The sequence below is a fragment of the Aptenodytes forsteri genome, unplaced genomic scaffold (assembly GCF_000699145.1).
Source record: "Aptenodytes forsteri isolate BGI_AS27 unplaced genomic scaffold, ASM69914v1 Scaffold465, whole genome shotgun sequence".
In the NCBI taxonomy this organism is placed as follows: Eukaryota; Metazoa; Chordata; class Aves; order Sphenisciformes; family Spheniscidae; genus Aptenodytes; species Aptenodytes forsteri.
This window is the reverse complement of record NW_008795039.1, coordinates 185,150-210,827: the sequence shown is the minus strand read 5'-3', so window position 1 is coordinate 210,827 and position 25,678 is coordinate 185,150. Positions and strand designations below refer to the sequence as shown.

Here is a 25,678-nt window from a genome sequence, read left to right as displayed (position 1 = left end):
TTTTTTTTTTTTTTTTTTTTTTACAAATAATATGTTTCTCCTAAAGCTCAGTATTTGCTACTGCAAGCAATGCCCACTTCATTTTTGAGACAGAGAAACATTATTGTTAGTAATTCAGCAGAGGTACAGCCATCCAAGTAGAAAACTTCAGTAGACAGGGAGTGCAGGCCACTAAACCATTTTTTTCAGTCTGACCCAAAATCAGCTACTGGCCATGAGAGGGTTCTGTTTGCTTATTCTCTGGAGTTTACTGCATGACACAAAGTGATTAAGATAGCCAGCAAAATCTCTTATAAACACAAACCAAAGAAAAAAGGATTGGACTAGACAGGCAACATCCTAGATTTACCGTTCAAGTTTATTTCAGTTAACTACAAAATTTGTTTTGCATTGTTTCCTAATGTCATCTACTTTCTGCTAATCTTCTATTTAAAACAGTGCTTTTTTTTTTCTCCAGAAGATAGGGTTGCCTGCTCTGTTCTGACAGGAAAGAATTTTTTCCCTTCAAGTGTTCCAGTCTTTGCTCAAGAGTTATCATAACACTAAGCACTTAGTGGCCTTAGGTCAAAATTTTTGATGGAGCACTACAACTCTGTTTAGGTTTTCTTTAATGCCCGTGTGCTCATTAAGGACCATTTCAAAGTCCATTACTGTGAATGAATGGTAGAAATTGTAGGTGTCTTATCCAACAAGATGTTTCCTTGTAGGTGTTTTTTAACTGTCCTGTCCAACAAGATACTAAATACTCTCAACTGCCTTTAGCTGCAGAGGGAAACAGGAGTGCATGCCGCGTTAAAAAGAAGAATTCTCAAATGGAGAAGGGTGGAAAAGTTTCTGTGGTGGAGCAGAAAGTCACATGGAAATGGAAATGATTCTGGACTGTAGTTGCTTTCCTTTTGTGATGTACCTTTCCACAATAAAAGAAGAGAGATGGTAATAATCTAACTTGGGCTAAGCTTGAAATATTTTTCTTTTAAAAATTTAAATCTCAGGGAACACATGAGTTCAGTTTTCCTTTCCCTTTAAAAAAGGACAAACAGCAGCAACCAAATCTGAACCCTGGGAGACACGAAAGTTGAGTTTGTACATTCTCACTGCTAACAATGTTAACTAAAGGGATGATAACTACAGGTTTTTAAATGTCCAAAATAGTATTTGAAAGATGGTTATTTTGAGACAGAGCAGAACAAATGTTGATTTACAATTTCATTTTCAGTTACATCATTGTGATGTAATGAATCACAGTGAGGTAACAGCCTCAGGTGAATAGAGTATAGCATGTTAATCCAAAATGGCAGCTGCGTGGTATAAATATTCTTGGGCAATGCTAACTGGTTTTGAGCTACATGGAGCAAATACATCTTCTAGGAGTGGCAAAAGTACCTCTCTTCTGCAATAAGACTAGGTCCCGAAGTCCCTCCACATGATTAAGATCAGTCACTTGTCATCAATTAGTCAATTGCAATTAATTACTACTAATGGTTTTTGTATCCAGCCTGCATTATAGACCCTACATGCTAATAGGAACAGATTAATGGCTTGGCCAGGGAGGCCAGAGGCCCCAGTTCTTAATAATATAATTTATTATTAAGAATAGTAGGTTTATGGTAGTATTATGTAGATGCTATGAGAGTATGAAGGGGGCCTGCTAAATCTCAGTAACGTGGTCCTGTGCCTTTGAAGTTAATAGGCTTTTAAAACTGCTGTAAGTAGCAGAAGCAAGATCAGGCCAGTGCTGTGCCATGAACTTGTTTTCAAATCTGTCTTGCGTACATCCCTTTGGGTTTAATGGTATTGTTTTCAATATGCAGTGTATTTTGGTATGCAATGTATTTTGGTATGCAGAAGTATTTTTTCATAGGATATATTTACAGAACTTCTTAAAATCACTCAAATTTTAAATTAGGTTTTAAATGTTCACATTGAGAAAACATTTGATGTTGTTTCCGCGTAACTTTTAATTTTGCTACTTGATTTGGTTATAACAATGGCTGCTTTTCTCCCAAGTCTATGAAACATTCGCAGAGTCTTGGTCCCTCCCACAGTCAGAGCCACTTCAGACTCTTACATTCATAAGTGAGTAAGGTTCCTGAGAACGTCTCGAGCGTTCACATAAAGTTGTCTCCTAGCCAGGCTGTTTTCAGGACTTTGCTGCATTTGATACTCATGAATATCAAACAGCTTGTGGTGGGGAAAGGCACCAGGGAGCATGAAGATGGGATCGAGTCAAAAAGATGGCAAGGATTGCCTAGTTGGGTGTGTAGAGAAGGACCCACTTGTCAAGCTAAGCATGTATGGCGTGGTTACTAAACAGCGCTTTGCTACTTGCTGGAGGCAGTTTCTAACAGCTGGCTTGGCTACTGGCTGTGATTTCAGAAGTTGGTTCTTTTGAACCTAATCAAACCATCTCCCAAGCCGCCTTTCCTATTTATGGTATAGGAAGACCATCTCTGTCCAGCTTCCTTTTCATGTTTGCTTTGGCGTTCAATCCTGGCCAGCTTCGTATTTTCTTGTAGTGTTTTGTAGTGTTTTTGGACACAACTATTTCTAATCCTTTCTTTCTCCAAGAAGTTTCTTAGAGGGAAGGTTGCATTGCACTTTTCTTATTTAAAAATATGTTGAACAGAAATTTCCTGTAATTTTGGCATGGAGATTCCGCCCTCCAATCATCATTTGCAGTTTCTGGATAACCAGTGTTTGTCTTAGTATAGTGTTAAAAAGGTCAAGACTCCATTAGATACTTACTCACATTAAAAGTCTTTCTAGTCAGGAACGGCTGTTTTGTTTCCCTTTGCTATGTTATTTACTCTGTTTTCGAACTGTGCCATTAAAACTTTTCAACAATGGGGAATTTGCTATATAGAACAGCCCAAAACGTATGATATACAGCAGTGGACAGCAATATTGGGCCTCTGAAGATGATGAATCTAGAAATAGTAATAGCAATGGTAATAAGGTGGTAAGAGTAGATTTCCAATGTCTTGAAGAATGACACCGTGTAGAGAGCACCTTGAGGAAAACCTCCATATCTAAAATTCCTGAAGCATTTTGCTAAATGACCGCTCCTTACTCCCACGTATCTTTCCTTTAAACCCATGCTTCTGCTAAGTTTTAACTGCAGACATCTGTATTAGTTGGGCCTTCATTTTGAGCTGAACAAGATGTTCTACTTCTTTGGTACATTCCTGATGTGGACAGATTAGTAATATGAGACCATCAAATAATTTTGATTTGAGTGGATTTTGAAACAGATGTTATACAGTACGAATACTTGTGCCCTGAGCCACTGCTCACTTGGTTCTCCACCTGGCCAACTACAGCTGATACGGAAGCAAAGTATTTTAAGAGGTGGATAGTTAATTTTCTTTGTTCCCAAGGACACATTTTATGTAAGCTTTTAAAAACATAACAAATGTTTGTAGCTACTAGATAGTAAGTAGCTATCAGGTGAAACAGATTTCATGTATAAAATCTAACAGCAGGGGAAGTCTTTGTAAAAATTTGTTTTTCTTTCACATCTCCTTATTGCACAGCAAACAGTGATAGGAATTGGACGTTCACAAAATAGTTAGGATGTCACTGAATGAAACATGTCAATTCAGGTTTGGCCCAAGTCATTCTGTACACAGATGCAAACATATGCCACTGATTGCAAAAAAATTTAATTTATTTGCTGTTTGGATAAGGAAGCTGAAGCTGCAATTCACAGGTTTTTGAACTGAGTGCACTGGGATGGGATAACCATCTGTCCTGTAAGTGAGATGCTCAGCTATGTGCGGCTATTGCTAGTAACACAGGTTATTGGCTAGCAGTGTTATTTAAGCGGTCGCCAAAGGTTTAAGAGTACACAAATAAAAATGACTTAAAATAACCATTTTTAAGGGATTTCTGAAGCTTTTAAAGAAAAAGCAGGGTTTATGAGTGCAATAGTCCTGCTTCAAGTTTCTTATTTCAAGCTAAGCTTACCAGTTTAATTTTAATCCCTTTCAAACGCCTTGGTCATGCTTTGAAGATAGAAAACCGCCCCCTCAAGCTCTGAAGCTGAGCAATGGCCCTTTTTGTTTCCACAAGCCGAAAATAAAGTGTTCGCATGAGCTCATTTACAGAGAGTAAAGTTGGCAGCCTTATCAGGAGAGGAGAAAGGAGCTCTGAAGATGAAAAGCTATTGCTGTGACAGAAGTCTTTATTAGGTTGGGCAGTAATGGAATGTGGTGTACACAGGATAAAGTGATGGCTACCTAGCGCATTTAGGGAAAACCAGAAGAGCAATAATGTTTTATGTTGTTCTTAGACTGGCTTCTTTGGTGATCCCTCTGGCCCAGGGATGTTTGGAGTGAAAAAGGGGACTATGTAAACAGCATACTGTCCCAACTTTGCTTGGTGGTTGAGCCTCTGCTGATCACAACAAAGAGTGAGTCAGAAAAGTAAAGATGAGTCGTTATGTAGTTTCATAATTACTCAGCATTCCCTGTTGAGCCAACCCTCTACTATAGAGCTTGCTAGGAGACAGACTTCGATTGAAAATCCCTTTATCCAGTTTCACACGTATGTCAAATCCCATTTACAACAAATACTTCCGTTGTTGAAATTCGGGTTTCTCGGGATAATTTTTTTATATAATAAAGATGCTAAATATGTAATTACGTTAAGAGAAGACTTTAGTATTTTATATATATAATCTATGTAAAATATAATTAGCATGAGAGTAAAACATTTGATTTTTTCAGCTTGCTCCAGTGAGTTATTTCTTTTGCGGTCTAGGTGAGGTGGCGCTTTTCTATCAGTTTCCACAAAAAATCTCTATATTGTTGTTGCAAGTTTTATCTGTAGTGGTTAAAAAGACTTTGTACAACAAATAACTCATCACTCAAGCCCATTGAAGTTAGTGGAATTTTTGTCATTCACTTTTCTTTCTGTGGATTGGGACTGTAACATGCGATACGTACTGTGTAACCAGCAGATAGGCCTCTGGTGCCTTCTTACCTTACAGTGAGCAAGACTATGAATTTCCAAAACTCATCTCAAGTCTTTGCAAGGATATGTGGAACATCCCATTTAGCGTAGTGGGCAGTAGTATTGCATGGACCTCTATCCTACAAGTGTTATTTAGCCCACCTTGTGCTCCTGTTTACTAGGACTGAGAGGGCTAAAATGGCAGTTACGACCGATGCCTGCAAAAACCACTGCATGCCTGGGGAACAGCTTGTTACTTGGGTGTACATTCATAGCTATATATGCATACGTCCATGAATAGAGGAAGGATTCCCTGGAAGCCACTTCACTCCGCAACTGCCGATTGCAGTTTGGAAATGCAGTCTATAACTGGGGCTAGTCTTATCCTTTTAAGACTTATTCCTGTGACTTCAAAATGCTGTGTTAATACTGTTTCAAGGACTTAGGGAGTTTTAACTGGTGCAGATGTCTTTGTTGGCTCTTTGTGTATTTATTTTACCTATGTTAACCAACTGATCTGAAATTGCCCTGATGGGCTTTTTCGATGCAGAGGGCTCTTTTTCAGTGGCAAAACTTCCACTGACTTTAATGGGAATACGACTGGAACTTACTGTCATCATATAAAAGATCACCTTTATATTGATGATAAACAGTAGAATTCCACTAATCTTCCCCCTGTCATTGACGTTTATGGCTTTTTGTTGTTGTTTTTACTTCAGAATTTTTTGCCGTTCATTTGTTAGATTTCCGTCTTCATTAAGGATTCTGTCTTCTTGCTAGCCCAGGATTAAAGTCACAGCAGCATTTTGTAGGTAACAGTGTCTTCACAACCCAAACCCTTTAGAACTAGTGGTACTTTAGCTAAAAGAAAAAATGGATAGCTAATTGTTTCTGTGGTTCTTATAAATTTCACAGCTGCTATGAAATTCAAATAGAGACCTGCATTGCTTTTATAGGCATCTCTGCCCCTCAGTAAAAACAAAAAGGCTTTACTTGAAGTTTTGAATTGCCTTCTTTAATGCCTTTAAACAATAGACCCATTTCTTCATTTAATTAAAACAGTAAAAGTTGTGCCTCAACCATACAGATTGACAGAGGACTGTAATTGATTTGGCTCATTTCTTTTTTTTTATCAGAATTAACAATAAAATGCAGTGCATTTTGCTGGAGAAGTAACTGAGAAAAAAACAATGAAAAAGAAAGATAAATGGCAGTAATACTGCTTACATTAATTAGGAGGGTATGTTGAATATTATTCAGGCTAGAAAAAGTCTGCAATTGGGATTTTAGTGGCCTGGGAGTTTCAGTCAGAGTTTTCTCTGAGGAAGGACTGCAGACATTTGTTCATCAAGAAAACTGTATAAAATCACCTGATTTTAATAACAGATCTTTGTGCAGTGGAACATGCCACTGATCTTTAAGTGTGTCCTCAGGTAAACTGCTCCTTAATAAAGTGTGATGGAAAACCTTCTCTTGAAAGATAGACTTACCCATTTTTTTCATGGGCTGTCTTAAGATCCTGTATTTGGATGGGAAAAAAGCACCAATTTTCATTGCTCCTACATCCAAATTAAATTTTTCAAGTTTTGTTAACCGTTGTACGTCAAAACTGAAAGTGGGAGAGGGCACATCCACAAAATAACTGACTTTTTAAAATGAAGATTTGCATCTTTACAGTAGTTTTGTTCCTTTGCAATGCTTGCTTTCTTGCAAAACAGTATTTAGTCTGGTTCCTCACATTAATAATGTAACTTGATACTTGCACTGAATAATCCACCCAATTTTTTGTGGTATCTGTTGATGAATGAGAAGGACATAAAGGAATTCTTTGTCTCTCCCTACCTATTTTCAGCGGGGGAATTACTAGCCTAGCCATTGATCTTTGCCATTGTCAGGATGGACTGTGTTGCAATTGCGTGTAATAAGATCTGTTTTCTGTTCTAATTTCTAAACTGACTTAGTTTTACACTTCTTAAAATCAAATAATTTGCATTAACCAGTTTTGGCATTGCCATTCATTTTATGGTGCATGGCATGTGACAGCTATCTAGAAAACATCTGATTATGGCCCAGTTCAGTAGCAACAGTCTGAGGTGAACAGGTAAGATGTCTGTTCACTTCATTGAGTTGCATTGGTCCACATAACTGAAGTTGAACCCATTTCTATCTCTGCCAGCACTGGCAAAATTTCTTTATTGATTCTTCAGACCTTATGTATATAATAGTTAACCCGTTTGTTTTTTAATGTTGTGAAGTATGTTCATGATAGACAGAAACTTTTATTTGCAATTTGCCTTTACAGCTCAGGACAGAGAGTCTGTCTTTCTTATGCATATGCTGCCAAAGGAGGATTTTCTCTAGATAAATTATGCCCTCTCTTTCTTAAACACAATTTAAGAGCTTCTCCGGCTGTTAAGTATAGTATCCAGCAGTTGAAATCCCACTGTTTAGTTCACTGTGACAATTGCCAACTGCGTGGAGTTTTGACAAGGATTGTATACCTTAGTGGTACGGTGTACTACGTGGCTTAAGAAATGTAAAGTATAGAGTGCATTTCTTTAAGATTAGTACAAAGATAGAAGTGCATTCCTCAGAGTAGAAGCAATAGAATAGAATGGGACAAATAAAAAACAAGCATATGAAAAGCTTTTTTACTCTATCTTACGTATTTATGTAACTAGGAGGAGAATTTCCCCAGCTTTTAATTAGATCATTTTAAAAATGAAGAAGTCCGTGTAGAGGATTTTTAACTGTATTTTAATGCTGTTTTGTGGAAATGGCTTTGAACAAAAAAAAAAAAGGACCACACCATTCTGGATGTAGGGAAGGTACCAATCAAAATCACAGAACTCTGGCTCTGGATTTATTTGAACTTTAGGAAGTTTTTGATGTGGAATTTGAGTAATCTTTGGTCTGTGAAAGTTGTACTAAAATTCATACTGAGCGTAAAAAGGACTGGACAAAGATAAGAGTCTCAATTTGAATTTTGCAGTATATTCTCATTTTTGCTTTTTGCTTATAATCTTAATTTAAAGGTCCAGTTATCACTAAAACTCTGCTGGGTTGATGTCTTTAGGATATCTGGCCAAGTTTCCTATTGATCTAGTGCTTAACTGCAAGTTAACCTAGTTTCAGGAAATATGTAAGTACCATCATTGAGAGAACAACAGACCCAAACTTGGCACAAAGTAGCGAAGTTTACTATACTTCCACTCTTCGTGGATAGTTTGAAAAGAAGATCACTGAGCAATCTAAAAGGAAAGGCACAGGCTGGAGAGAATAATAAAGAGGTATCAATCCACTGTACCACACCATCTCTGACACAATGGCATGACAAGTGGAAAATAACTTAACTCGGTAAAATGGGGAAAAGGCAGTAAAAAATGAATTGTGTTACAGTTTCTAAAACCTGCCTCAATTCAAGAAACAAATGCTTCTGAGCATTGCCAAGGTGTATGATGTTCACATAAATCTCCCATGTCAGCAAATGGGAAACGTGTAAAACCTTAAGAAACAGTATCAGAAAATATCAGATTTCTTAAGACCATCGAGATCACTGATTAAAAAAGGTCCCATATTTAATCCCAAAGGCCTTCCTCATAGGATCCACCCTCAGTGCCATCTTGATTTTCTCCAATTAATGATATGGCTGACTATTCCCAGAAAACATACTGAAGTTTCCTGTAACTGACACGTAATTTTGCTGGATATAAGCATACTTACAGGCGTGTTCTTCAATGGTCAGTTCCTTTTTTTTCTGCAGGTTAACTAAGTTAAGGCTTTGAGGAAAAACATTTGAATCAGTTTCCTTTGAAAATATAGGCAAGGTCTTATTCCTGTGATGTCATTATAGCAATGCACAAAGCAGTGCTCTCTTGTTCAGAACTCTGCATGTTTTCATACCTTTCTTCTGAATATATCTAGTCCAGATTAAAATTAGTAGAAAAAAACTTGAACACCTAAAAATGGATCCAGATTTTACCTCAGGATCAAAATATCTTCTGCAACAAACAAAGCACGTTGCAGAGGGAGGTTCTGATCCAAAGAGAAAGTTGTAAGGTCAAAGAGAGGGAAAAGAGGAAGAGGAAGAAACAGGCTTGTTTTGCTTAAAGGACAGTCCGAGGTATAATTTTGGAACTTACGGGAGTAATCTGTAGGTGCGGGCAGGGGCAAAATCTAAACGTTGGAAACTGAACCACGCAGAGAGTTTATTTGCCAACAGCTCTCAAGACCTTTACTACTTTGTGTTCAGTTTCCTGTATTTGTATTGAAGGATTACCTATGTAAGGCAGGATAAAAGAACGAGTAAGGAATTTTTACTCTTACCTTTTATTAATCATTAAGCAATGCAGTGTAATTTGTTCGAGTTACACTGTGATGTGCAAAGCACATGCAGCCTTTGGTGATCGTTCTCTCAAGAGTTCCTGGTGGAGAAAGAGAAGTGTACTCAGTGCAGCGTGTTATGGATCGTGTCATCTCCTTTTCCTTTAAGCCTATGTCTGTTTTCTTGATCACAGAGGTGACAGCAATTACATTTTTTTCATGGGGAACTCACAGGACCCAGGGAACTCATCTATATTTAATAACAATTTGACTGCCCTTTGTATCCAGTTAAGAAGTTAGAACTTAGATAAATGTGCATCTGTTTCTTTTGTGCTTTCTTTGGTCAGATCAAGAAGAATGGATTAGTAATAAAAACAAATTCGATGTATCTTTCCTTCAGATATAGATTACAGTTCCATAATCTGACTTTCAAAGGAACTGAAGAAGCCTTTTCCATAATCTGACTTTCATAGGAACTGAAGAAGCCTTAAAAGTAAATGATGGTTATGCTAAGAGCATTTCTGATACTCTTGGAAATAGTGTCAAGTAAATATTTTTCTTGTAGTTTTTTTCCACTTTGCATAAATATTTTAAGCTGTGATTGTCCTCTCTTGACCTAAGAATTTTAATGTCTCTAATATCATAGCAAATGTATATAAATGTTTCAAGTAAAACCTTATGTGAACTACCCTGTCTACTTTGAGTATATGGACAGGAAAAGTATAAAAAAAACCCAGAAAGTGAACTTAAAATTGCAGAACAATGTTAGGAAAACTTCTGTTGAATTAATTGCTACTGAAGGCAAAAGAACACTATTCTTAATAATTCAAAATTATTAATGTTTCAATCAAAAAAAAGGGAAGAAAAACCCCAACAGCTAGAAGAATCCCCTGTTCAAATATGGCAGGAGGAACATATACAGTAATAGGTGAAAGCGCACTACGTGTTTCATGGAAGGGGACATTGGAAAAGGTGTTTCATAATATGTCCAAGGCTCTTTCTGCTAGAAATTTTGGGTTTCTGATGAAGATGAAATACAATTCAATTATTACTGAATTTTATGGTGAACTAGTATGGAAAGTCTCTTATCATCGTACTGAGAGTATGATGATGAGCAGACACTTGGATGTTGCAGTGGATGTCACAAACACAATTTTGGATTGACTTGTACGTACACTTCATGGTTAAGTTGCTCAAAAACTATCCTTGTGAGAGGATTATACACATTTGTTTCTTTTGTGGGTGCTAGTTATAAATATCCTGAAATATTTCTCTAGGTTTCTGTTTGTGGGTTTGTTTAATTAGGTTATTTTCTACATAACCTGTCATCTTTTTACCCAGTAAATTCTGCTCTTGTTTTAGACTTAATGTCTTTTAAACTGGATGTCACAGTGCATAGAAATGAAATCCAGATAGAAATGTATAGTTACATGTTTAAAAGAAAAAAGAAAGAAAGAAAGAGTCCAACGTATGTGTTTTAATGGGGGGAAGAGAACTTTGGGAGAGAAATAGGAGAGAAAGCAGAAAACTTTGAAAGGAACACAGTATTTGGAAAAAATACAAAGTCCATGAAAGTAAATTGTTTGCACTTCTTGCCCTTAGAAGTAACTCTGGAGAAATGTACAGACTTCAGGAGAATTATGCTAGATTTGCAATGCATTGAGTGAGAAGACCTTGGTCTCCTGTTTGGTAAATACTCTTTTTGTGGCCCCTAGAAAAATAAAATATGCGTGTGTTTAGCATTGCACATGGTGAATATTCCCATTGAGATCTGCATTCAGAAGGGTAAGCATGTGCCAATTTAAATAGACTGTGCTTGTCAGGAATTATTGACTTAAAACTAAATTATTATTATTTTTAAATTCTGCATCATAATTTCTGGAGATGAGGAAATTTTATGCTTTATTTCATCTTTTAAATAATGTTTATGTAATTATGTCGCCCAATTACTTGTATTAACATACCCTTGTACACTTTGTACATTTTTTCTTCATGGCAGTTGCCATTACAATTTAAACAAAAATATTCTCCTCAGACAAGCATCTTTTATATAAAGGCATTTTTAACAGGGAGGAGTTGTTTCTTGTGGAAAAGAATAGTTCTCGTGACAACAATTGTTGACCTTTTTTCTCTTTCTTTTTGTTTTGTTTTGTTCATTTAGTCTGGCTAAAATTGCATACATATTCATATATTTTAATAAGAACAAAGCATTACTCTTGGATATTTTCCATAAATTTGTTCTCATAAGCAATTTGATAGACATCTACTATAACTGTAATGGGGGAAGTTTGCAGTAAATCAGTCTGCCTGGTTTAGAAAACTAGAATTTATTAGCCCATTTCCCAAAGGCCCAGCGTTACCTATGAGATTAGAAGAAATTTGTCACCGTTTTCTGTTTTAGAGCAGGGGCATTTTATAATCAGAGTATATTGTCTAATTGTTTCAAAATTTATTGTGTTTTATTAAAGTGAAATCAATTTACCTCGTAGTATTAATTGTGCGTAACATTATGGACAGTCAAAAAGGCTGGAAAACACTGAGCATATTACAATTATGATTTTTCAACTGGGATTTTCTGCATTAACTCTGATCCACTCCTAGTGCTAGCTGTGAAAGAATAGTCGATATGCAGGCTAACCATTACGCTTTTGTACGGAAAGCTTCTAGCAGTAATACCAATAAAGTGGTATCACTAATAAACTTTCCATTAATTGCTCAAGTATTCCCTCGAGATGAGATGCAGAGGCCACAAACAGGATAACCCGTCACTCCAGCGTGCGAGGCAGTATGTCGGGTTATGAGGCTAGCAGGATATATGAGCTAATGTGTAAATCAGTTACATGCTGGGCATGAATGAAGTGTTAAATATGTTTGGGAGAATACTTAAAATTCAAAATGAAGAGTTACTTAGATTTTTTTCATTTATGTCCACAGAACTTTGCCTGTACCTGTTAAGTCCTTGTGTTTCATTTTCTTTTCCATTGCTTTACCAAGACAAAACACAGAATATATACACTTGTTACAGGAATTATAAAAATTTAATCTGGTGTTCTTTTCAGGCCTAAGCTGGTAAAGCCAGATATTATCTTAGGATTTTTATAAACATGTATATACAGGAATATTTCAGTCCTTTCTGTGCTAAGGGAAAGGAAGTGAACATTAGAAGATTCAAAAAATAGCATGCATTTTTTAATCTTACGATGTTTCACCAAATCTAATACTTTTATATACTATATAGATCTGCCCATATAATTCAATCGAAGGACTGGAGGTTTCTCTTATAAAATTAAATAATTAAAAAATTTCATTCCCTATTTTGCTCCACACTGAACCTTAGCATCAGAACTTGATTGATTAATTTTGGGTTTTTTCTGTTCAGTTTCACTTTCTGATTCTCATGTATGCACAATTCTTTGATGCTGGTATTCATGGAATAACAGGGGAAAGGTTATATGAAGACAAAGGAAAAGACATTTTTAAAACATTTGTTTCAATAATGTTATGTAAATATACAAATACCTATTTAAAAATGTAAAGGCTTTAATTGAGTTGACAGCATCCCTTCAACCAGACCTTCCACTGACACCTGCAGTTTTCTCAGTACTCTGGAAAATGTTGGGGCAAATGTTTGTACACTCTGATACTTTGTATAAAGTATGAATACTTATTTCTTGAGCGGAGTTCTGTGGATGGGATTGTGAGCCTCAGTAAAAGCCGTTTATAAAATCCATTCCTGGCAAGGCCAGTTTGAGTGGATCACTCACAAGTTGAAAATCAGCTGATTTTTAATCGAACACACACTGGGGATTTAATGTTACAACGTCTTGATTTTAGGCACCGGTTTAGTGTGTGGCTTTGAACACTTCTCATATATGTAAGAATGTATGTGCAGACACAAATACATTTGCACAACGAGGAGCTATGATAAAGAACCATTCTCTCAGAAATACTCTATTATAATACCTTCATTTCCCTCTGCTTTCAGAAACTTTGCAGACAGATTTTTAATTCTGAACTAAAAATTAGTGTGCTGTATTTAGCCTTTAAGTAAACATTTGAATTTAATATGAAGGACACATCAATTACATTCCTTAATACCGAGGGGTGCTGGGGGCAGAAGAAAGTTTCAGATTAATTGTAGCACATTGTAGACAAAAATACTCTGTACTAATGCTCTTGCAGGACTTCCCGAGGCTGTTACTGTCATGACCAGAAATTACAGAACACTATCTGTAAAGGGTTTGTGTAATTAATTTATTTTTCTGTTGATTACTGAATACAATTTTGTGAGTAAATCATCAGGGTTTTTTACAGACTCTACCTTTATATTCATCATTAGATACACTACTACCCAACTTTTTTTGAGGAAGAGACAAATACTTTATTCCTGAGTGCTCTTTTCCCAGCGTTCATTAAGTTGCACACGTTGGAATGTTTTTATCTGCCACCTCCAGAAACCATAATATATGCAGAGAATGTATCTCCCTTCTTTGTTTCCACCTTTCAACACAATGCTACAAGATAACACTAATAGGAAGCAATTCCACCACATTGACATTTTACATTATTTTCTTTATTTTACTATGCTATGTCTTTACTATGCTAGATTTGATGCCCATCTAGCCACTTAATTTTGAAGTTTAGTTTTGTTGTTGAACAATCATCACTTTAACCCACTGCAAATAGTGAAACAAAAAAACTCTTCTGCAGTAACTCTGAGATTTTCAGGCAGGAGCAACGCTGCACAGGAAGATGCTGTGATGTGGTATGTCAGTACCTTCCAGTCTGAACATATTAACCTAGATCACTGTTTTTTTCCTTCCTAAGTAGCAGATAAAGATTCCCCTTTTTAAAATAAGCAACTACTCAGAGAAGTCAGAAAGGGAGTAGAAACCAGGAATTTCAAATTCCTCACAGTCATAAAATGTGGCCGTCTGTACTATGAACTCATATAAGCCACTGTTGAACTTTACTCTTGTAGCAGGTAGAATTTTAAGAAACAGAAAATTACATTACGTGGACAGGAAGAGCGAAGTACAGAAAAGCCATGTCATTTGCCAAAGACGCCTGAAATTAGTAATATAAGATCTTCTTTTATATTGAAGTTAGAATTATGCTGTGATTGTACTGCAAGAGTACTCTGAGACCCCAAATGAAACCCTGTTGTGTAACTCCTATCTAATCCTGAAAAAAATTCACAAACAAAATAACAATACAAAAGACAAAATGCTCATATTTTGGCTGCAAAAGTAAAGCCAAAATATAAGAATATCTATCACATTTTCCAAGCCCACATTTTCGTATAAAGTTGATGCTTAGGTTTAAAAGTACCCCAATTTTTTTGGCATCAGGCTGGCATGCACTCATTAAATTACTTTAGATATTCTCGTTTCCAATACAGTCTTCTGTATAGGTGAAATTGATGAAGTATGCCTAGACTAGAAACCATGATAAAATATAATGCTCCTAAAAATGTGTTAGCCCCAACCAGAGGCTGAGACATGGTGTAAGCTTCTTGGGCTGTTTTCCCATTGTGCCACCTGGTCTAGATTTTGCAGTGCCATAAAATAGCATGCAGAGGAAAGAGGGAATAAGTTCAGAATTCTGCCGTACCTTTTGAGGAAGCTTGAAGGATGAAGTGTGAAATTGATGAGGTTACACAAATCATTATCTTACTCTTTAAGAGAATAAAAAAAGCAGGGAAGAATTGCGTAGTGCTGCACTAACAAAAGTGTGGTTCATAATTACTCAATACATGAATATGAGAAAGATTGCAGGGATAGTTAGTATTGTTGCAGGTGTACTAAGAGAAAAGACAATGTCAAAATGGTGTTTCCATGAATTGGCTTGGAGAAGTCCAAAATTCTGTGAGAACATATATTTTTGCACTAAGGCCAATTTAGACTCAACTGGCAATATAAAGCCACCTTAACTGAAAAGGTAAGTCTCTCTTACTTTGCCAGATGAGTGCAATTTGCAAGCTAAATTTTGCTCATCTTACTCTTGTACAGTTCAGCACAGACTGGCTACTCCTTGAGGAAGATGAGAAAGATTTTGTCCCAAGGGGGAGAAGAGGATAATAAAACAGAAAAGAAAAAAAAACAAACTTAGGTAACATGTTTGTTAGGGTAAAGAACTTTTAATATTTCAGTGAATTGTACATCTGTTTTAAAGCTTTAGTATGATGAAAGTGATCCTTTAGTTTTCTCTGGTTCTGTTCCAGCAAAATGAAATCACTTCCTCTAGATTGAAATCCTAATTCTAAGCAAGCTATTTCTTGGTCCCAGTAGGAGCGATATGATTTTCTATAACTGTTTCAACTCACACTATTAAGAATGTTCCCGTGACTTCTGGATCTCAGATTAATTCCAGAATCCCACATCATCCAAGTCACTAACTGAAATATTGTGAAACTGCACATTATTGTATCTGAAAAGGGTATTGAGATCTTGATTCATGCTACTGGTACTTCACAGTCCAATTATTATAACGCATTTCATTTCGATCTTCCCATCTCTCTTGAGAGTCGCCAGCAAATGGTCCAGAACTTCAGTTAGACTTCTTTTCTATTAGAGTTGTCACTAGCATAGCTCTTGAATTCTTTATAAGCTTTGGTGATGTGATCTAGAATAAAGGCCTGCTTTTGACCTTCAGGCATTGGTATGACCTTGCTCAAACTTACTTTTTGACCTTTCTGTCTTCTGGTGTTCCATGCCCTCTCCTTGGATCATCAGCCAAGCTGACTTGCCCAGTCTGCGCTTGTCACCTTAAAGTAATGGTTACAAGTGTATTGATGCAGTAATGACTTTACAGCCCAGCAAGCTCCACTTCATTAAATTGGTTGTAATTTGAACTCTGAAACAAGATAGCATCTTGTGTAACTATTATTTAAATAAATTAAGGTAAGAACTGTGGTATTTAGTTAGTGATAGATTGCCTTTATTTATTCTTATACCTTGTCCCAGGACATCGTATGTATAATTAAAAAAATAAGGCATATACTATTATACAGCATGGTTATGATATATAAGCACATTGACATGAAATTTAATGGTGCAATTAGCAACAGTATTTTCTGTGTTATTCATAAAAGCTTTTGCAGTATTTTACACTGCTTCCTAGTTATTAGTGTATTAGTAATTCAGGTGATGTGGAGAGGAGTGTTATGTGATGGTAACAGTTTCATTTCAGAAACATCAGGGCTTTATATATTCACAGTCTTAGTTCTGCATCGCTTTTCCTTCACAGTTTACAAATACACACATTCTGCTGCAACATAGGCTCTTCCTCACTTTGGAAAAGTGAAGGAAAAGAAGCCTGTATTGTAGCCTGTATTTAGTGGCCTAGTTTCAGTCTCTCTAAAATCAGTGCGAGTCTAGCATAATTCTAATGAAGTTCTGGTAGTATAACACTCAGAAAAGATCAAATTTAGGCACTAGGAGCTGAGTGCATAGAGTGTATCTCTTCCGGAAAAGAAACAGATTTTTTTTTATAAGTTCTTACGTGAAATGTAAAAGGTATTCTTTTGTAATATTTGAGAGCTAATAAGGGGTGTTGCATGTTTAATGCAACAAAGTAGCTGTCCTGTTTTTCTTTTTTTTTTTTTTTCCCTTTCTTTCTGCACATTCACCTCTTCTTGAACAGAAATAAAAGGTTCAAGGCTTGTCAGCATCAGTTTATAGATAGCTGTTTAAAAATAATGAGATATTGGGTATTGTAAGGCTCAGGGCTGTCTTGCCAGACTCATTTATTTTCATTCACCTTTTGTCAGAATTGCAGACAGAAGACATTCAATTAAAACTTCTCACCTGTTGCGTGTGACCTAATTTGTATTTGTCAGTGTCACAGATTAGGATATTTAGCTTCATATGGAACCATTAAAAAATGTAAAGCAACGGTAGTACTCTTAAACATTTTATGCCACGTTTTCTTCATGTGAACATCTTTGTTTATGGGCCATTCTTCAATGGAAATCACTTGCGCTAAGAAATAATAGAATTTATTTACACAAAATCTCATTTGCATGGGAAAACTAAGTGGATTTTATGCATGTTCTTTTATGTTTTAATGCATAAATGACAGTGCACAAAAATTCAGCATGTAGATGATTAGTTCATGCAAAGTTAATGTTCCTTTCAAGAGAGGTTGAGTACTGAGCTGTGTAAGTAACACATTTATCAGTTCTTTTGTCAAACTGGAAAAAAAAAAAACAACTCTGGGCTTTAACCAAAGAGATCTTTTTTTTCAGTTCCTTTGCCAAAACCCAGCCTTCTCATCCCCTCCTCCCAGGACAAAATTGGATTTTTCAAAATGTTGCTTACATTTGGTTGCTTAGAAACATTTTTAATTATTAAACATAAGCAAAATCTGAAACAAAACATTGGTTTGAAACATTTGTTTTACAAAGGCAATATTTTTCTTTTTTGATTTTTCAACCTGGAAAGATTTACGAAATATTTTAATTGGCTCAATACATCTTTTTTTTTTTTTAATAGTAAATTGTTGTTGCAACTGTTTGTCGGAGGAAGAGATAAATTAAGCAACTTATAGTCACAGAGCAAGTTGGATATTAAAGTAATAAACACTGTTTTGTCTTTCTGTCCATTATATGGGCAGTTGCAACTGTTTGGAGGAGGAAGAGATAAATTAAGCAACTTATAGTCACAGAGCAAGTTGGATATTAAAGTAATAAACACTGTTTTGTCTTTCTGTCCATTATATGGGCAGGTTCATGAACTAAATTGTTTTATAGGCATTCTTGAGGACAGCCAATTTTATCCCGTATTAACAAATACTTTTTGGTACCGACTGAATGTAAAGTAGGAGGATGATTTTTAGACTTCCTATGCTACACTAAATAATGTGTTTAATAGTGCAGATAGCTATCGGAAGACAAAACACTAAAGCCTTCCCCTGCTAATTGTTAATTCAGCTGTAGATCAGGAAAGCTTTAATGTGAGTCATAGCTTTTATCTTCTTTGATGACTTAGGACTCTGTTTTCAAAATATTACCTGCCTCATGGACACATATTTTATATCTTTAGCTGAATTTTTACCTGCACGTGGTATTATCCAAATACCTTACAAACTGATTTCAGAAGCTCTCTGGCATCCTTATAATTCAGCACATAAAACAAATATGCAGATCCAGAAGAAAAGATAGCTTATATTATCCTTTTTCTTCATGCTGTGTTACTTCCTGCATGATTCTACTATATTGAGAGAGGTCATTTGTGGTTTAAAGTGCAAGTATTTTTTTCCACTGCAAATCTTTCAGACTGCAGGATTAATGCACTGGCCTCACACTTCTCTAATCCCAAACTATAGAGATTACCGAATTGTCTAAAGAGTAACTAGATGACCATGCATTCTTATCTCTAAATACATTCTGTCTGTGTTCATGGTGGAAAAATCAGCTGGTTTTCCTGTTCTATGTGAATAAACGCAAATCCCAGAGTTTATAATGTTCACCCAAGCTTACCCAGCAATCTTACAAATAAGCACAGTATGTTCAAGTGAACTGGAACACTCTATCAAGATGTTGTCCCAGAGGAGAACCACATCAGAACCTGCCATTAAAATCCTTTTTACTCTTTCCAGTTTTGCTGTTAATCTGTTTTTTTGCCTCTGCTACTGATGTTCCTCTGAAGCTTAGCAAGATGAAGTTATGTGGGTATCCATTCTTACTGGTCTTACTGTAAAATTCAAGACAATGCTGGGAATCTTACAGACATCTGTATAAAATGGGTCTTTACCCAGTTACGTATCTCAAAAAATGAGATAGGAATATATTTAGTACATATCGAGTGCTGTGTTAGAGGTGGAGCTTGCCAGAACGGTGTTGGTGTAGAACATACCTGCTTGCCATAAATCTCTCATGTAGGGAGGATGGAAGGGGAGCAGAATTTGAAATTTCCGTAAGAAGTCAAAATTACAGATTTGATTCTGACCTCAAACCTGTTCTTTACTGAGGTACTGGAAGGTAGAGAAGGAGTTTTGATTTATTCAGATATTAGTTCGTATTTAAGTGAATTAGATTTATTTTTTCCAAAATAAAAAGCTATCCCTGATTATAAGTAATAAGCGATTTCTTACAGGCAGTCCTGGTATTGGTAGGTCTTGATTTGAAGGATTGGGCAAATGCCTTCGAAGTTAGCCTGAGGATTTCCTGTGGGTATACAGCTTTGTGGAAAGGACAAGAATGTTTGTGGGACAAGTGAACGCTGGAGACTTGTAGCCCAGGTAAGAAGGAGGGAATGGAAAAGAAAAAGAGAGGTAGATTATGAAGGAATAAATAGTATACTTTGGATATGGCTTGGATCTGTATGGAAAAATAGATGCCATTGTTAAATAGGATTGTCATACTGAGGACTCGAATTGCAAAAAGAATGATATATTGGGGTAAGGGCAGTCTTTTTGATTATATAGCACCAGTCACAGTGGGTACCTGCCTACATGAAGGCTTCAAGGCAGTGTGAGAAAAGGACTACAGAACAGGAATAATCATTTGCGACTGTTGGTGAGGAAGGAACAGATGAGGAAATCCAGAGAAAATGGAGAGTTCAGGTTTGCCTATGTTAAGTTGTTTCAATTGAAGTACCTGGTGGGTAGCTCATTGTCTACATCAGCCCTCGTCTTCAGTTATTTCTGTGCAAGACTATGTGGACACTTTCACTTTAGAGTAAATGCCCAGTATAATTTTGTTGTGTGTTGGTAAGCATTTGACAGAAATCATGCAAAGATTGTGTGAGGAACCAGGAGGTGAACCTTTTTTGTAGAAGCTCGTATAGTAACTATGAGACCATTTTTCTTCCTTAAGGCCAGCTGGAGAAGTTTTTAGGTTGTATCAGGATGTGTAATTGCCTTCTTTGAAAAAAAGTAGCAATTGCATTGATTTACATAATTTCCATCTTTCCATATCTTACAATGCTAGGCTAACCCTTATCTTCTGACCTTTCTAAATCATGTCAAAATGTGTTGACTACTCGTCACTCCTGAACAGATGAGTTCATGAGTTGTGCCTGTCTTAAGATGTAAAGTGAAGGTGTTGCACTTGACTGTTGAAAGTAACTGGTATCATAACTGGTAGCAGGCCTGTTCTTTCTATTTGTACCCTGTGGTCATCCCTATTTTTCTCATTTGGGCTTTTGGTTTTGTTTTTCTGTTGAAGAATTTTAAAATGAAACTCAGTGTTGGGGAATGCAGAGAATCAACTTGCTTGTCTTCAGTGGAGCTTTGTTCAGTGACATTAATGGATGTTTTGACCCTAAAAAAACTGTAATGATAATACGTGCAGTGCAATTCATTTGGAGATGTGCCATTAGTTTATATAGGTGGGGTGGATATCTTTCTTTTCACTTTGCGGCTGAGGACTGATAGGGTGAGTGAATAGAGTTGCTGAAGACTCTGGCAAGCTACATGCACAGCAGAGCTAAAGCAGAGGTCTACTTAACCTCTCCCTGTACACTAGCTAGATGCCACAATATCCTCTTTAATAGTCTGAGTACAGAGTATGTGTTGAATTATAGCAATTACCTCTGTCATCAAGATGTTGAGCCCCTCCCCCCAAATGAAGATCTTTGTGGACAAAATTGTTTTTCTTTCTTCCCTTTGTTTTTCTAACAAAGAAGGCATCAGCTGTTACTGTCTTGAGAGCAGATAAACTTATCTTTATGTAATGAATTCTCTCATACAAACTATGGGAGTTACAGGGGAAAATACATGCATATACACAGGAATCTCTGGATTTCAGTTTGGTAACTGCCAAACTCCAACAAGTTTTTATGTAATATTAGATGGGTGTCCTTTCTTAAGTGGTGTCTTGCATTGTGTTTACTTTTTTAAAGACTCTTGGGAAGTAAAATACCACTTAGGGTATGTTAGATTATCAGAAATTCATTCAAAGATAGCTACTTTGTAATGGCACTATGAGCAAGGAAAGCTTAGGAGCGAAAATGATAGTAAACTCCGTATCAGTTTTAATGAAAGGGTTATAAACCTCTAATTTATATTCTGTTGGTAATATGTTATCAAAAATGTTTTCACATTAGAATTGGAATTAGTTATATTATAGATTTAGGTAATTTTAAAATGTGCAATACCGTTACTCCCCAGTTATTTAGAATTATAGTTTTTTCTTTTTTGAAAAAGTAAGTTGCTATTTTTATAGGTATAGCTATATAATATATAGCTGTATAATATGTGTATAATAGGTGAGTACGTGGAGCTATGTATAATTTTGGTATTGTGACATTCGTCTGTATTTCCTTCCATTGAGTGTGTGAATGACTTGCATGTGTATCTTGGCAAATGCAAAGGAGGTAAAAAAATTGTTCATCTTGGTAGATTTATATTATTTTAATTTAAGCTTCAGTTCCATTACTTTTTGATTAAACATACTTCTGTCTGATGCTATCCATCTTTTATCACTATGAAATCTGCTCCCAAGCAGAAAGAAGGATAGCATCTGAATTATGCAGAAATCATTTTCTTTCTATTTTTCTTCAAATGCTGGGCAGTCTTTTTCATAATCCCACCAATATTGCATATGGCTTGTTCTAATCCTCTGCCTATTTCTGAATATTCAACTGTCAAACCTTGGTCTTTTGCTATTTTTTTTTATGGCAGTGTATCTTCCTGGATCCTGTTTGCTTCAGGTGTAGCTCAAACTCCCGATTCAAGGGTGGAGAACACTGAGTTATCGTTAGCTCTGAAAAGCTTTTGACTATCAGTTTTTAGAGTGGTCTTGTAGTTCATGCATTTCTACATATAACTTTAAAAACAAACAAAAAATAACCACGCTTTGTTGATTGAATCACCATTAATTTTATCAAATAGCTTAGACCACAAATCAGTTACAAGTTTGGTAGTGATAAAGGTAAATGCCATAAATAAGATTTCATTCATAATTATACACTGACCTGTTCGGGTATGTGGTTGATTAGTTTTATTATTTATATAATGTGATTTACAAAAGTATAATTGGTAACGTACAATAAGAAGTGTACTTCTTGAGTTTGGGGGAGTGAAATACACAGTCTTCTGCAGTAAACTGAATGGAATTTCACTGTTAAATACATGTGATCATTACCCACTTTCCTGGTGAGCAAGAAGTATTGAGCACTGTTGCATACAATTCACTGCGTTACAGTTACAGACATTGATTGTGACCTTAAGTGAAGTATCTCCTGTGTTACTAACCTTTATGAATATCAACAGTCCGTCTGGGTGAATGAGAACCCCATGCCTGCAAAGCCTTCCCTGCCAGTAGAAGAGTACAGACTTGGATCTGTAAACTGCCATCTTCCTTGGTTCAGCTAGTGAGTGTTCTGGTGTTTCACACCAGCTTGGAGAGTAGAACAGGAAAAGCAAAAAAGCAAGAAATATGAAAGAAGAAACAAAAACAAAATGACAAGAGCTGGCCTTGGATTTCTGGCTATTTGGCAAAATGACTTTTCTTCACCAAAACCCAGTCAGTCCTCTTTGGATGAAAGAGGACTGACAGACGTTTCCTGGTGACGAGACTGTGCTACCAGTGCAGGTTCATGGGCAGCACGTAAACTCTGTGCTGTGTTCTTCTTGCTGTGCACATAAACTGTAACTTCTCTGGTGGTGGCTTCTCTGCAGTCCAGAAGCCAGTTCTGGAGGTATTTCCTGCGAGGGAGAGAACAGGGAGACGGGAAGTAGTAGGGCAGGGCACAACAATGGCAATAGAAAGGTAAATAGAGGGAGGAGAGCTAAAATAGACAATGAAAAGAAAAGTGAGAAAGTGAGCTGCACTTTGTTCTATCGCTCACAGGGATCGTTGATACATAATGTGTCCTTGCATTCTTGTCTAGTTAAATCCATGTCATCAGGGACAAATTTGCACTTGGTATTATTTGTCCTGTTGCCCTGCATATGTACCGAGTTTTTCAACTTCAGTGTTACATTACTACTTGGTTATACTGACATTCATCCCGGTTGTCTGGAAATCTGCCTGGGTGACTCAGAAGGAAATAAAAATCCTTCATTGTTTTATAGGACCTACCGTCTTTCTTTTCCCCTCCTTTTTTCATTTTGTCTGTGAGAACAGCTGTAGCTTGTTTCAGGAACGTAAACTCCTATATATCCATACAAAACAGGTAGCAGAATGTTTTATTGAAGCAATGAACTATTTGGAGGTAGAACACAAATGTTAATTCATCATTGATGACATCCAAATGAACACCTATACAATGTCTTTCAAACCCTCATGAACCATTTTGGGTCTTTAAGCCACATAAATGTTCTTATTTTACTAAGGATACTTACTTTGTATCCTCCGGGCATGTTAATCCATGTTAATGAAAAGCATTGGTTTTGACTATCTAAACTGTATACAGCACCCGTTGTTCCTAAAGTTCTAATTCTCTGTACTTCTCTACTCATAATGTTAGCCTTGTATATCCATGGTGTTTATTACAGCTTTGAACTTCTGCTTCTGGCAAAGACGACTTAAGATCAGACTGTTTCAAATGGAAACTAAACTTGTTAGCTGTTTTTAATAATATGTAAAAATGAACAAATGGTTTTAAACTAACAGGAAATTATGTTGTATATTTAGTCTTGCATGTGTGAAAATCTGAACAGCTTGCAAATACTTGTAGTGCTGCTTTCCCTTGCTTTCTAAAATTAGTCTTTTGAAATAAACATGCGTTTTAAATATTGGAAGGCAGGAGATAGAAGATTGTTACCTGAGAGGCATCCTCATATTTAATTACGTTTGCTTGTTTTTCCCAATGTAGGTGTCCGCCTAGACAGAGTACGTGGAGGTCGCCAGAAGTACAAGCGCAGAATAGATGCAGAGAATAGCCCATACCTGAACCCTCAGCTAGTTCAGCCAGCAAAAAAGCCATGTGAGTACACCAGACAGACAAAATTTCTCTTTGAATACAAGGTATTACTCCTAGCTCTGTTTGCTAAACTCCTTCTGACTGGGACAAGGGTTTGGTCAGAAGATACTACCATGAACACTATATCCATTTAGCTGTTAACATATTTTGTTTTAAATATGCTCATCTTTCTCAAGTCAAGTTGAACAAAGAATATTTTTACAAGTGGAAGTGTATAAAAGCATGGTTTATGCAGTGCAAATTTTACATTTACAGGTTATCTTTATTTTCAGTGGTACATAAAATGGTTCATACTGTGCTCATTAGTTCATTGAAGCTGCTAGTTTCAGATTTCACAAGAAAGTGATTTTTGTAGTTTTCACTAACTAAATGAGTTTGACTGCTCAACCTCCCAATGAAAATACATTAAGAGCCTCATTAATTTATACCTATAGATTAATACACTGCCTAGCATTAGATTAAAACAGCAATATGCCACACTAATAACAAGCATAGATTGGTAGTTTGGGCTCTAGTACCCTTATGGATTTTTTTCCTTTGTTTTGTTATGTTTTAATAATGTCCTTGATTGTATCTTGCCAGGCTGAAATTAAGAGAAAGAGAGAGCGAGCTGATCATCTCATTGCTAAAATACAAGTTCCATCCTCTTTGCGATTAACTAAAAATAGTTAGGGGTTTTGCTTTGCAGCTTATATAAACTCAAGCAGCGACTGTACTAATTCCATGAAGTAAATTTAATAGCATTATAGCTGTAGTGCAAGAGGCTAGTGTATTACCCTGCAAAGGCACGCACGCTGTATTAAGTGTTGTAAATTCTTCTGAATTCAAATGAGAGTACACACATCCAGTTGCTCCTGCCAGGAAGGTTAATTTGCTCCTAAAACAGGGAAGTAAGCCAGAGAAATAAGGAGGGCAAGCTCCTCCTTGTCTCCCATTTGCCTCCGCCCCTGTGCCTCTGACAACACACATGTCAGTTTTAGGCTCTTGAAAATACCTGGCTGTATGGAAAATGGAATTTGTTTCTATTTGTGTTCCCCAGTAGGGGACAGTGCTGTGTACAATACGTTTGAGCATATGGGGATCTGGAGAGCAAATAAACAGTCTTTGAACTGTAAGTGAAAGGGCATTTTAGCTGTGTCAAAGAAAAAACAGCCAGTTTTACATAAAATTAAGGCTTAAGTGAACATATGGCATAGTTTCCTTTTGCCTTTCCAAAAAACATTATGCTGATTATATTCCTTCAATTGTCCAATCTGGCATCTTCTACTCAGCCTCCATAAGCTGTCCCACCGTTCTGTAAATACAATCTAGGGCTGCGCTAAGCAGATTTTGCACATTATAATAAAAACTTTCTGATAATACAATAAAATTTAATAAACTCTAATGCTTAATTTCATTAGAGGTTTAGTTTTCCTGGGTGCACAGATTGTCAGTTTTTCATTTACTTGATATTGTCATTGAGTAGAAATGTTGATAGCCTAGCATACCAAAAAAGCCAAGACCAAACAGGCAAAAAAAAAAAAAAAAAA

The 25,678-nt window shown here is 36.3% G+C and overlaps 1 protein-coding gene across 7 annotated transcripts in view; it reads left to right on the top strand.

Moving 5' to 3' along the window:
- ESRRG (estrogen related receptor gamma) overlaps positions 1-25,678 on the top strand; it is a 385,239-nt gene that overhangs the window by 308,463 nt on the left and 51,098 nt on the right. For all 7 annotated transcript variants that reach the window (XM_009276836.2, XM_019471414.1, XM_009276841.2 and 4 more), the window contains one exon: positions 24,042-24,152. In XM_009276836.2, the coding sequence (XP_009275111.2) occupies positions 24,042-24,152 (111 nt within the window). The remainder of the gene's footprint in view (positions 1-24,041; positions 24,153-25,678) is intronic.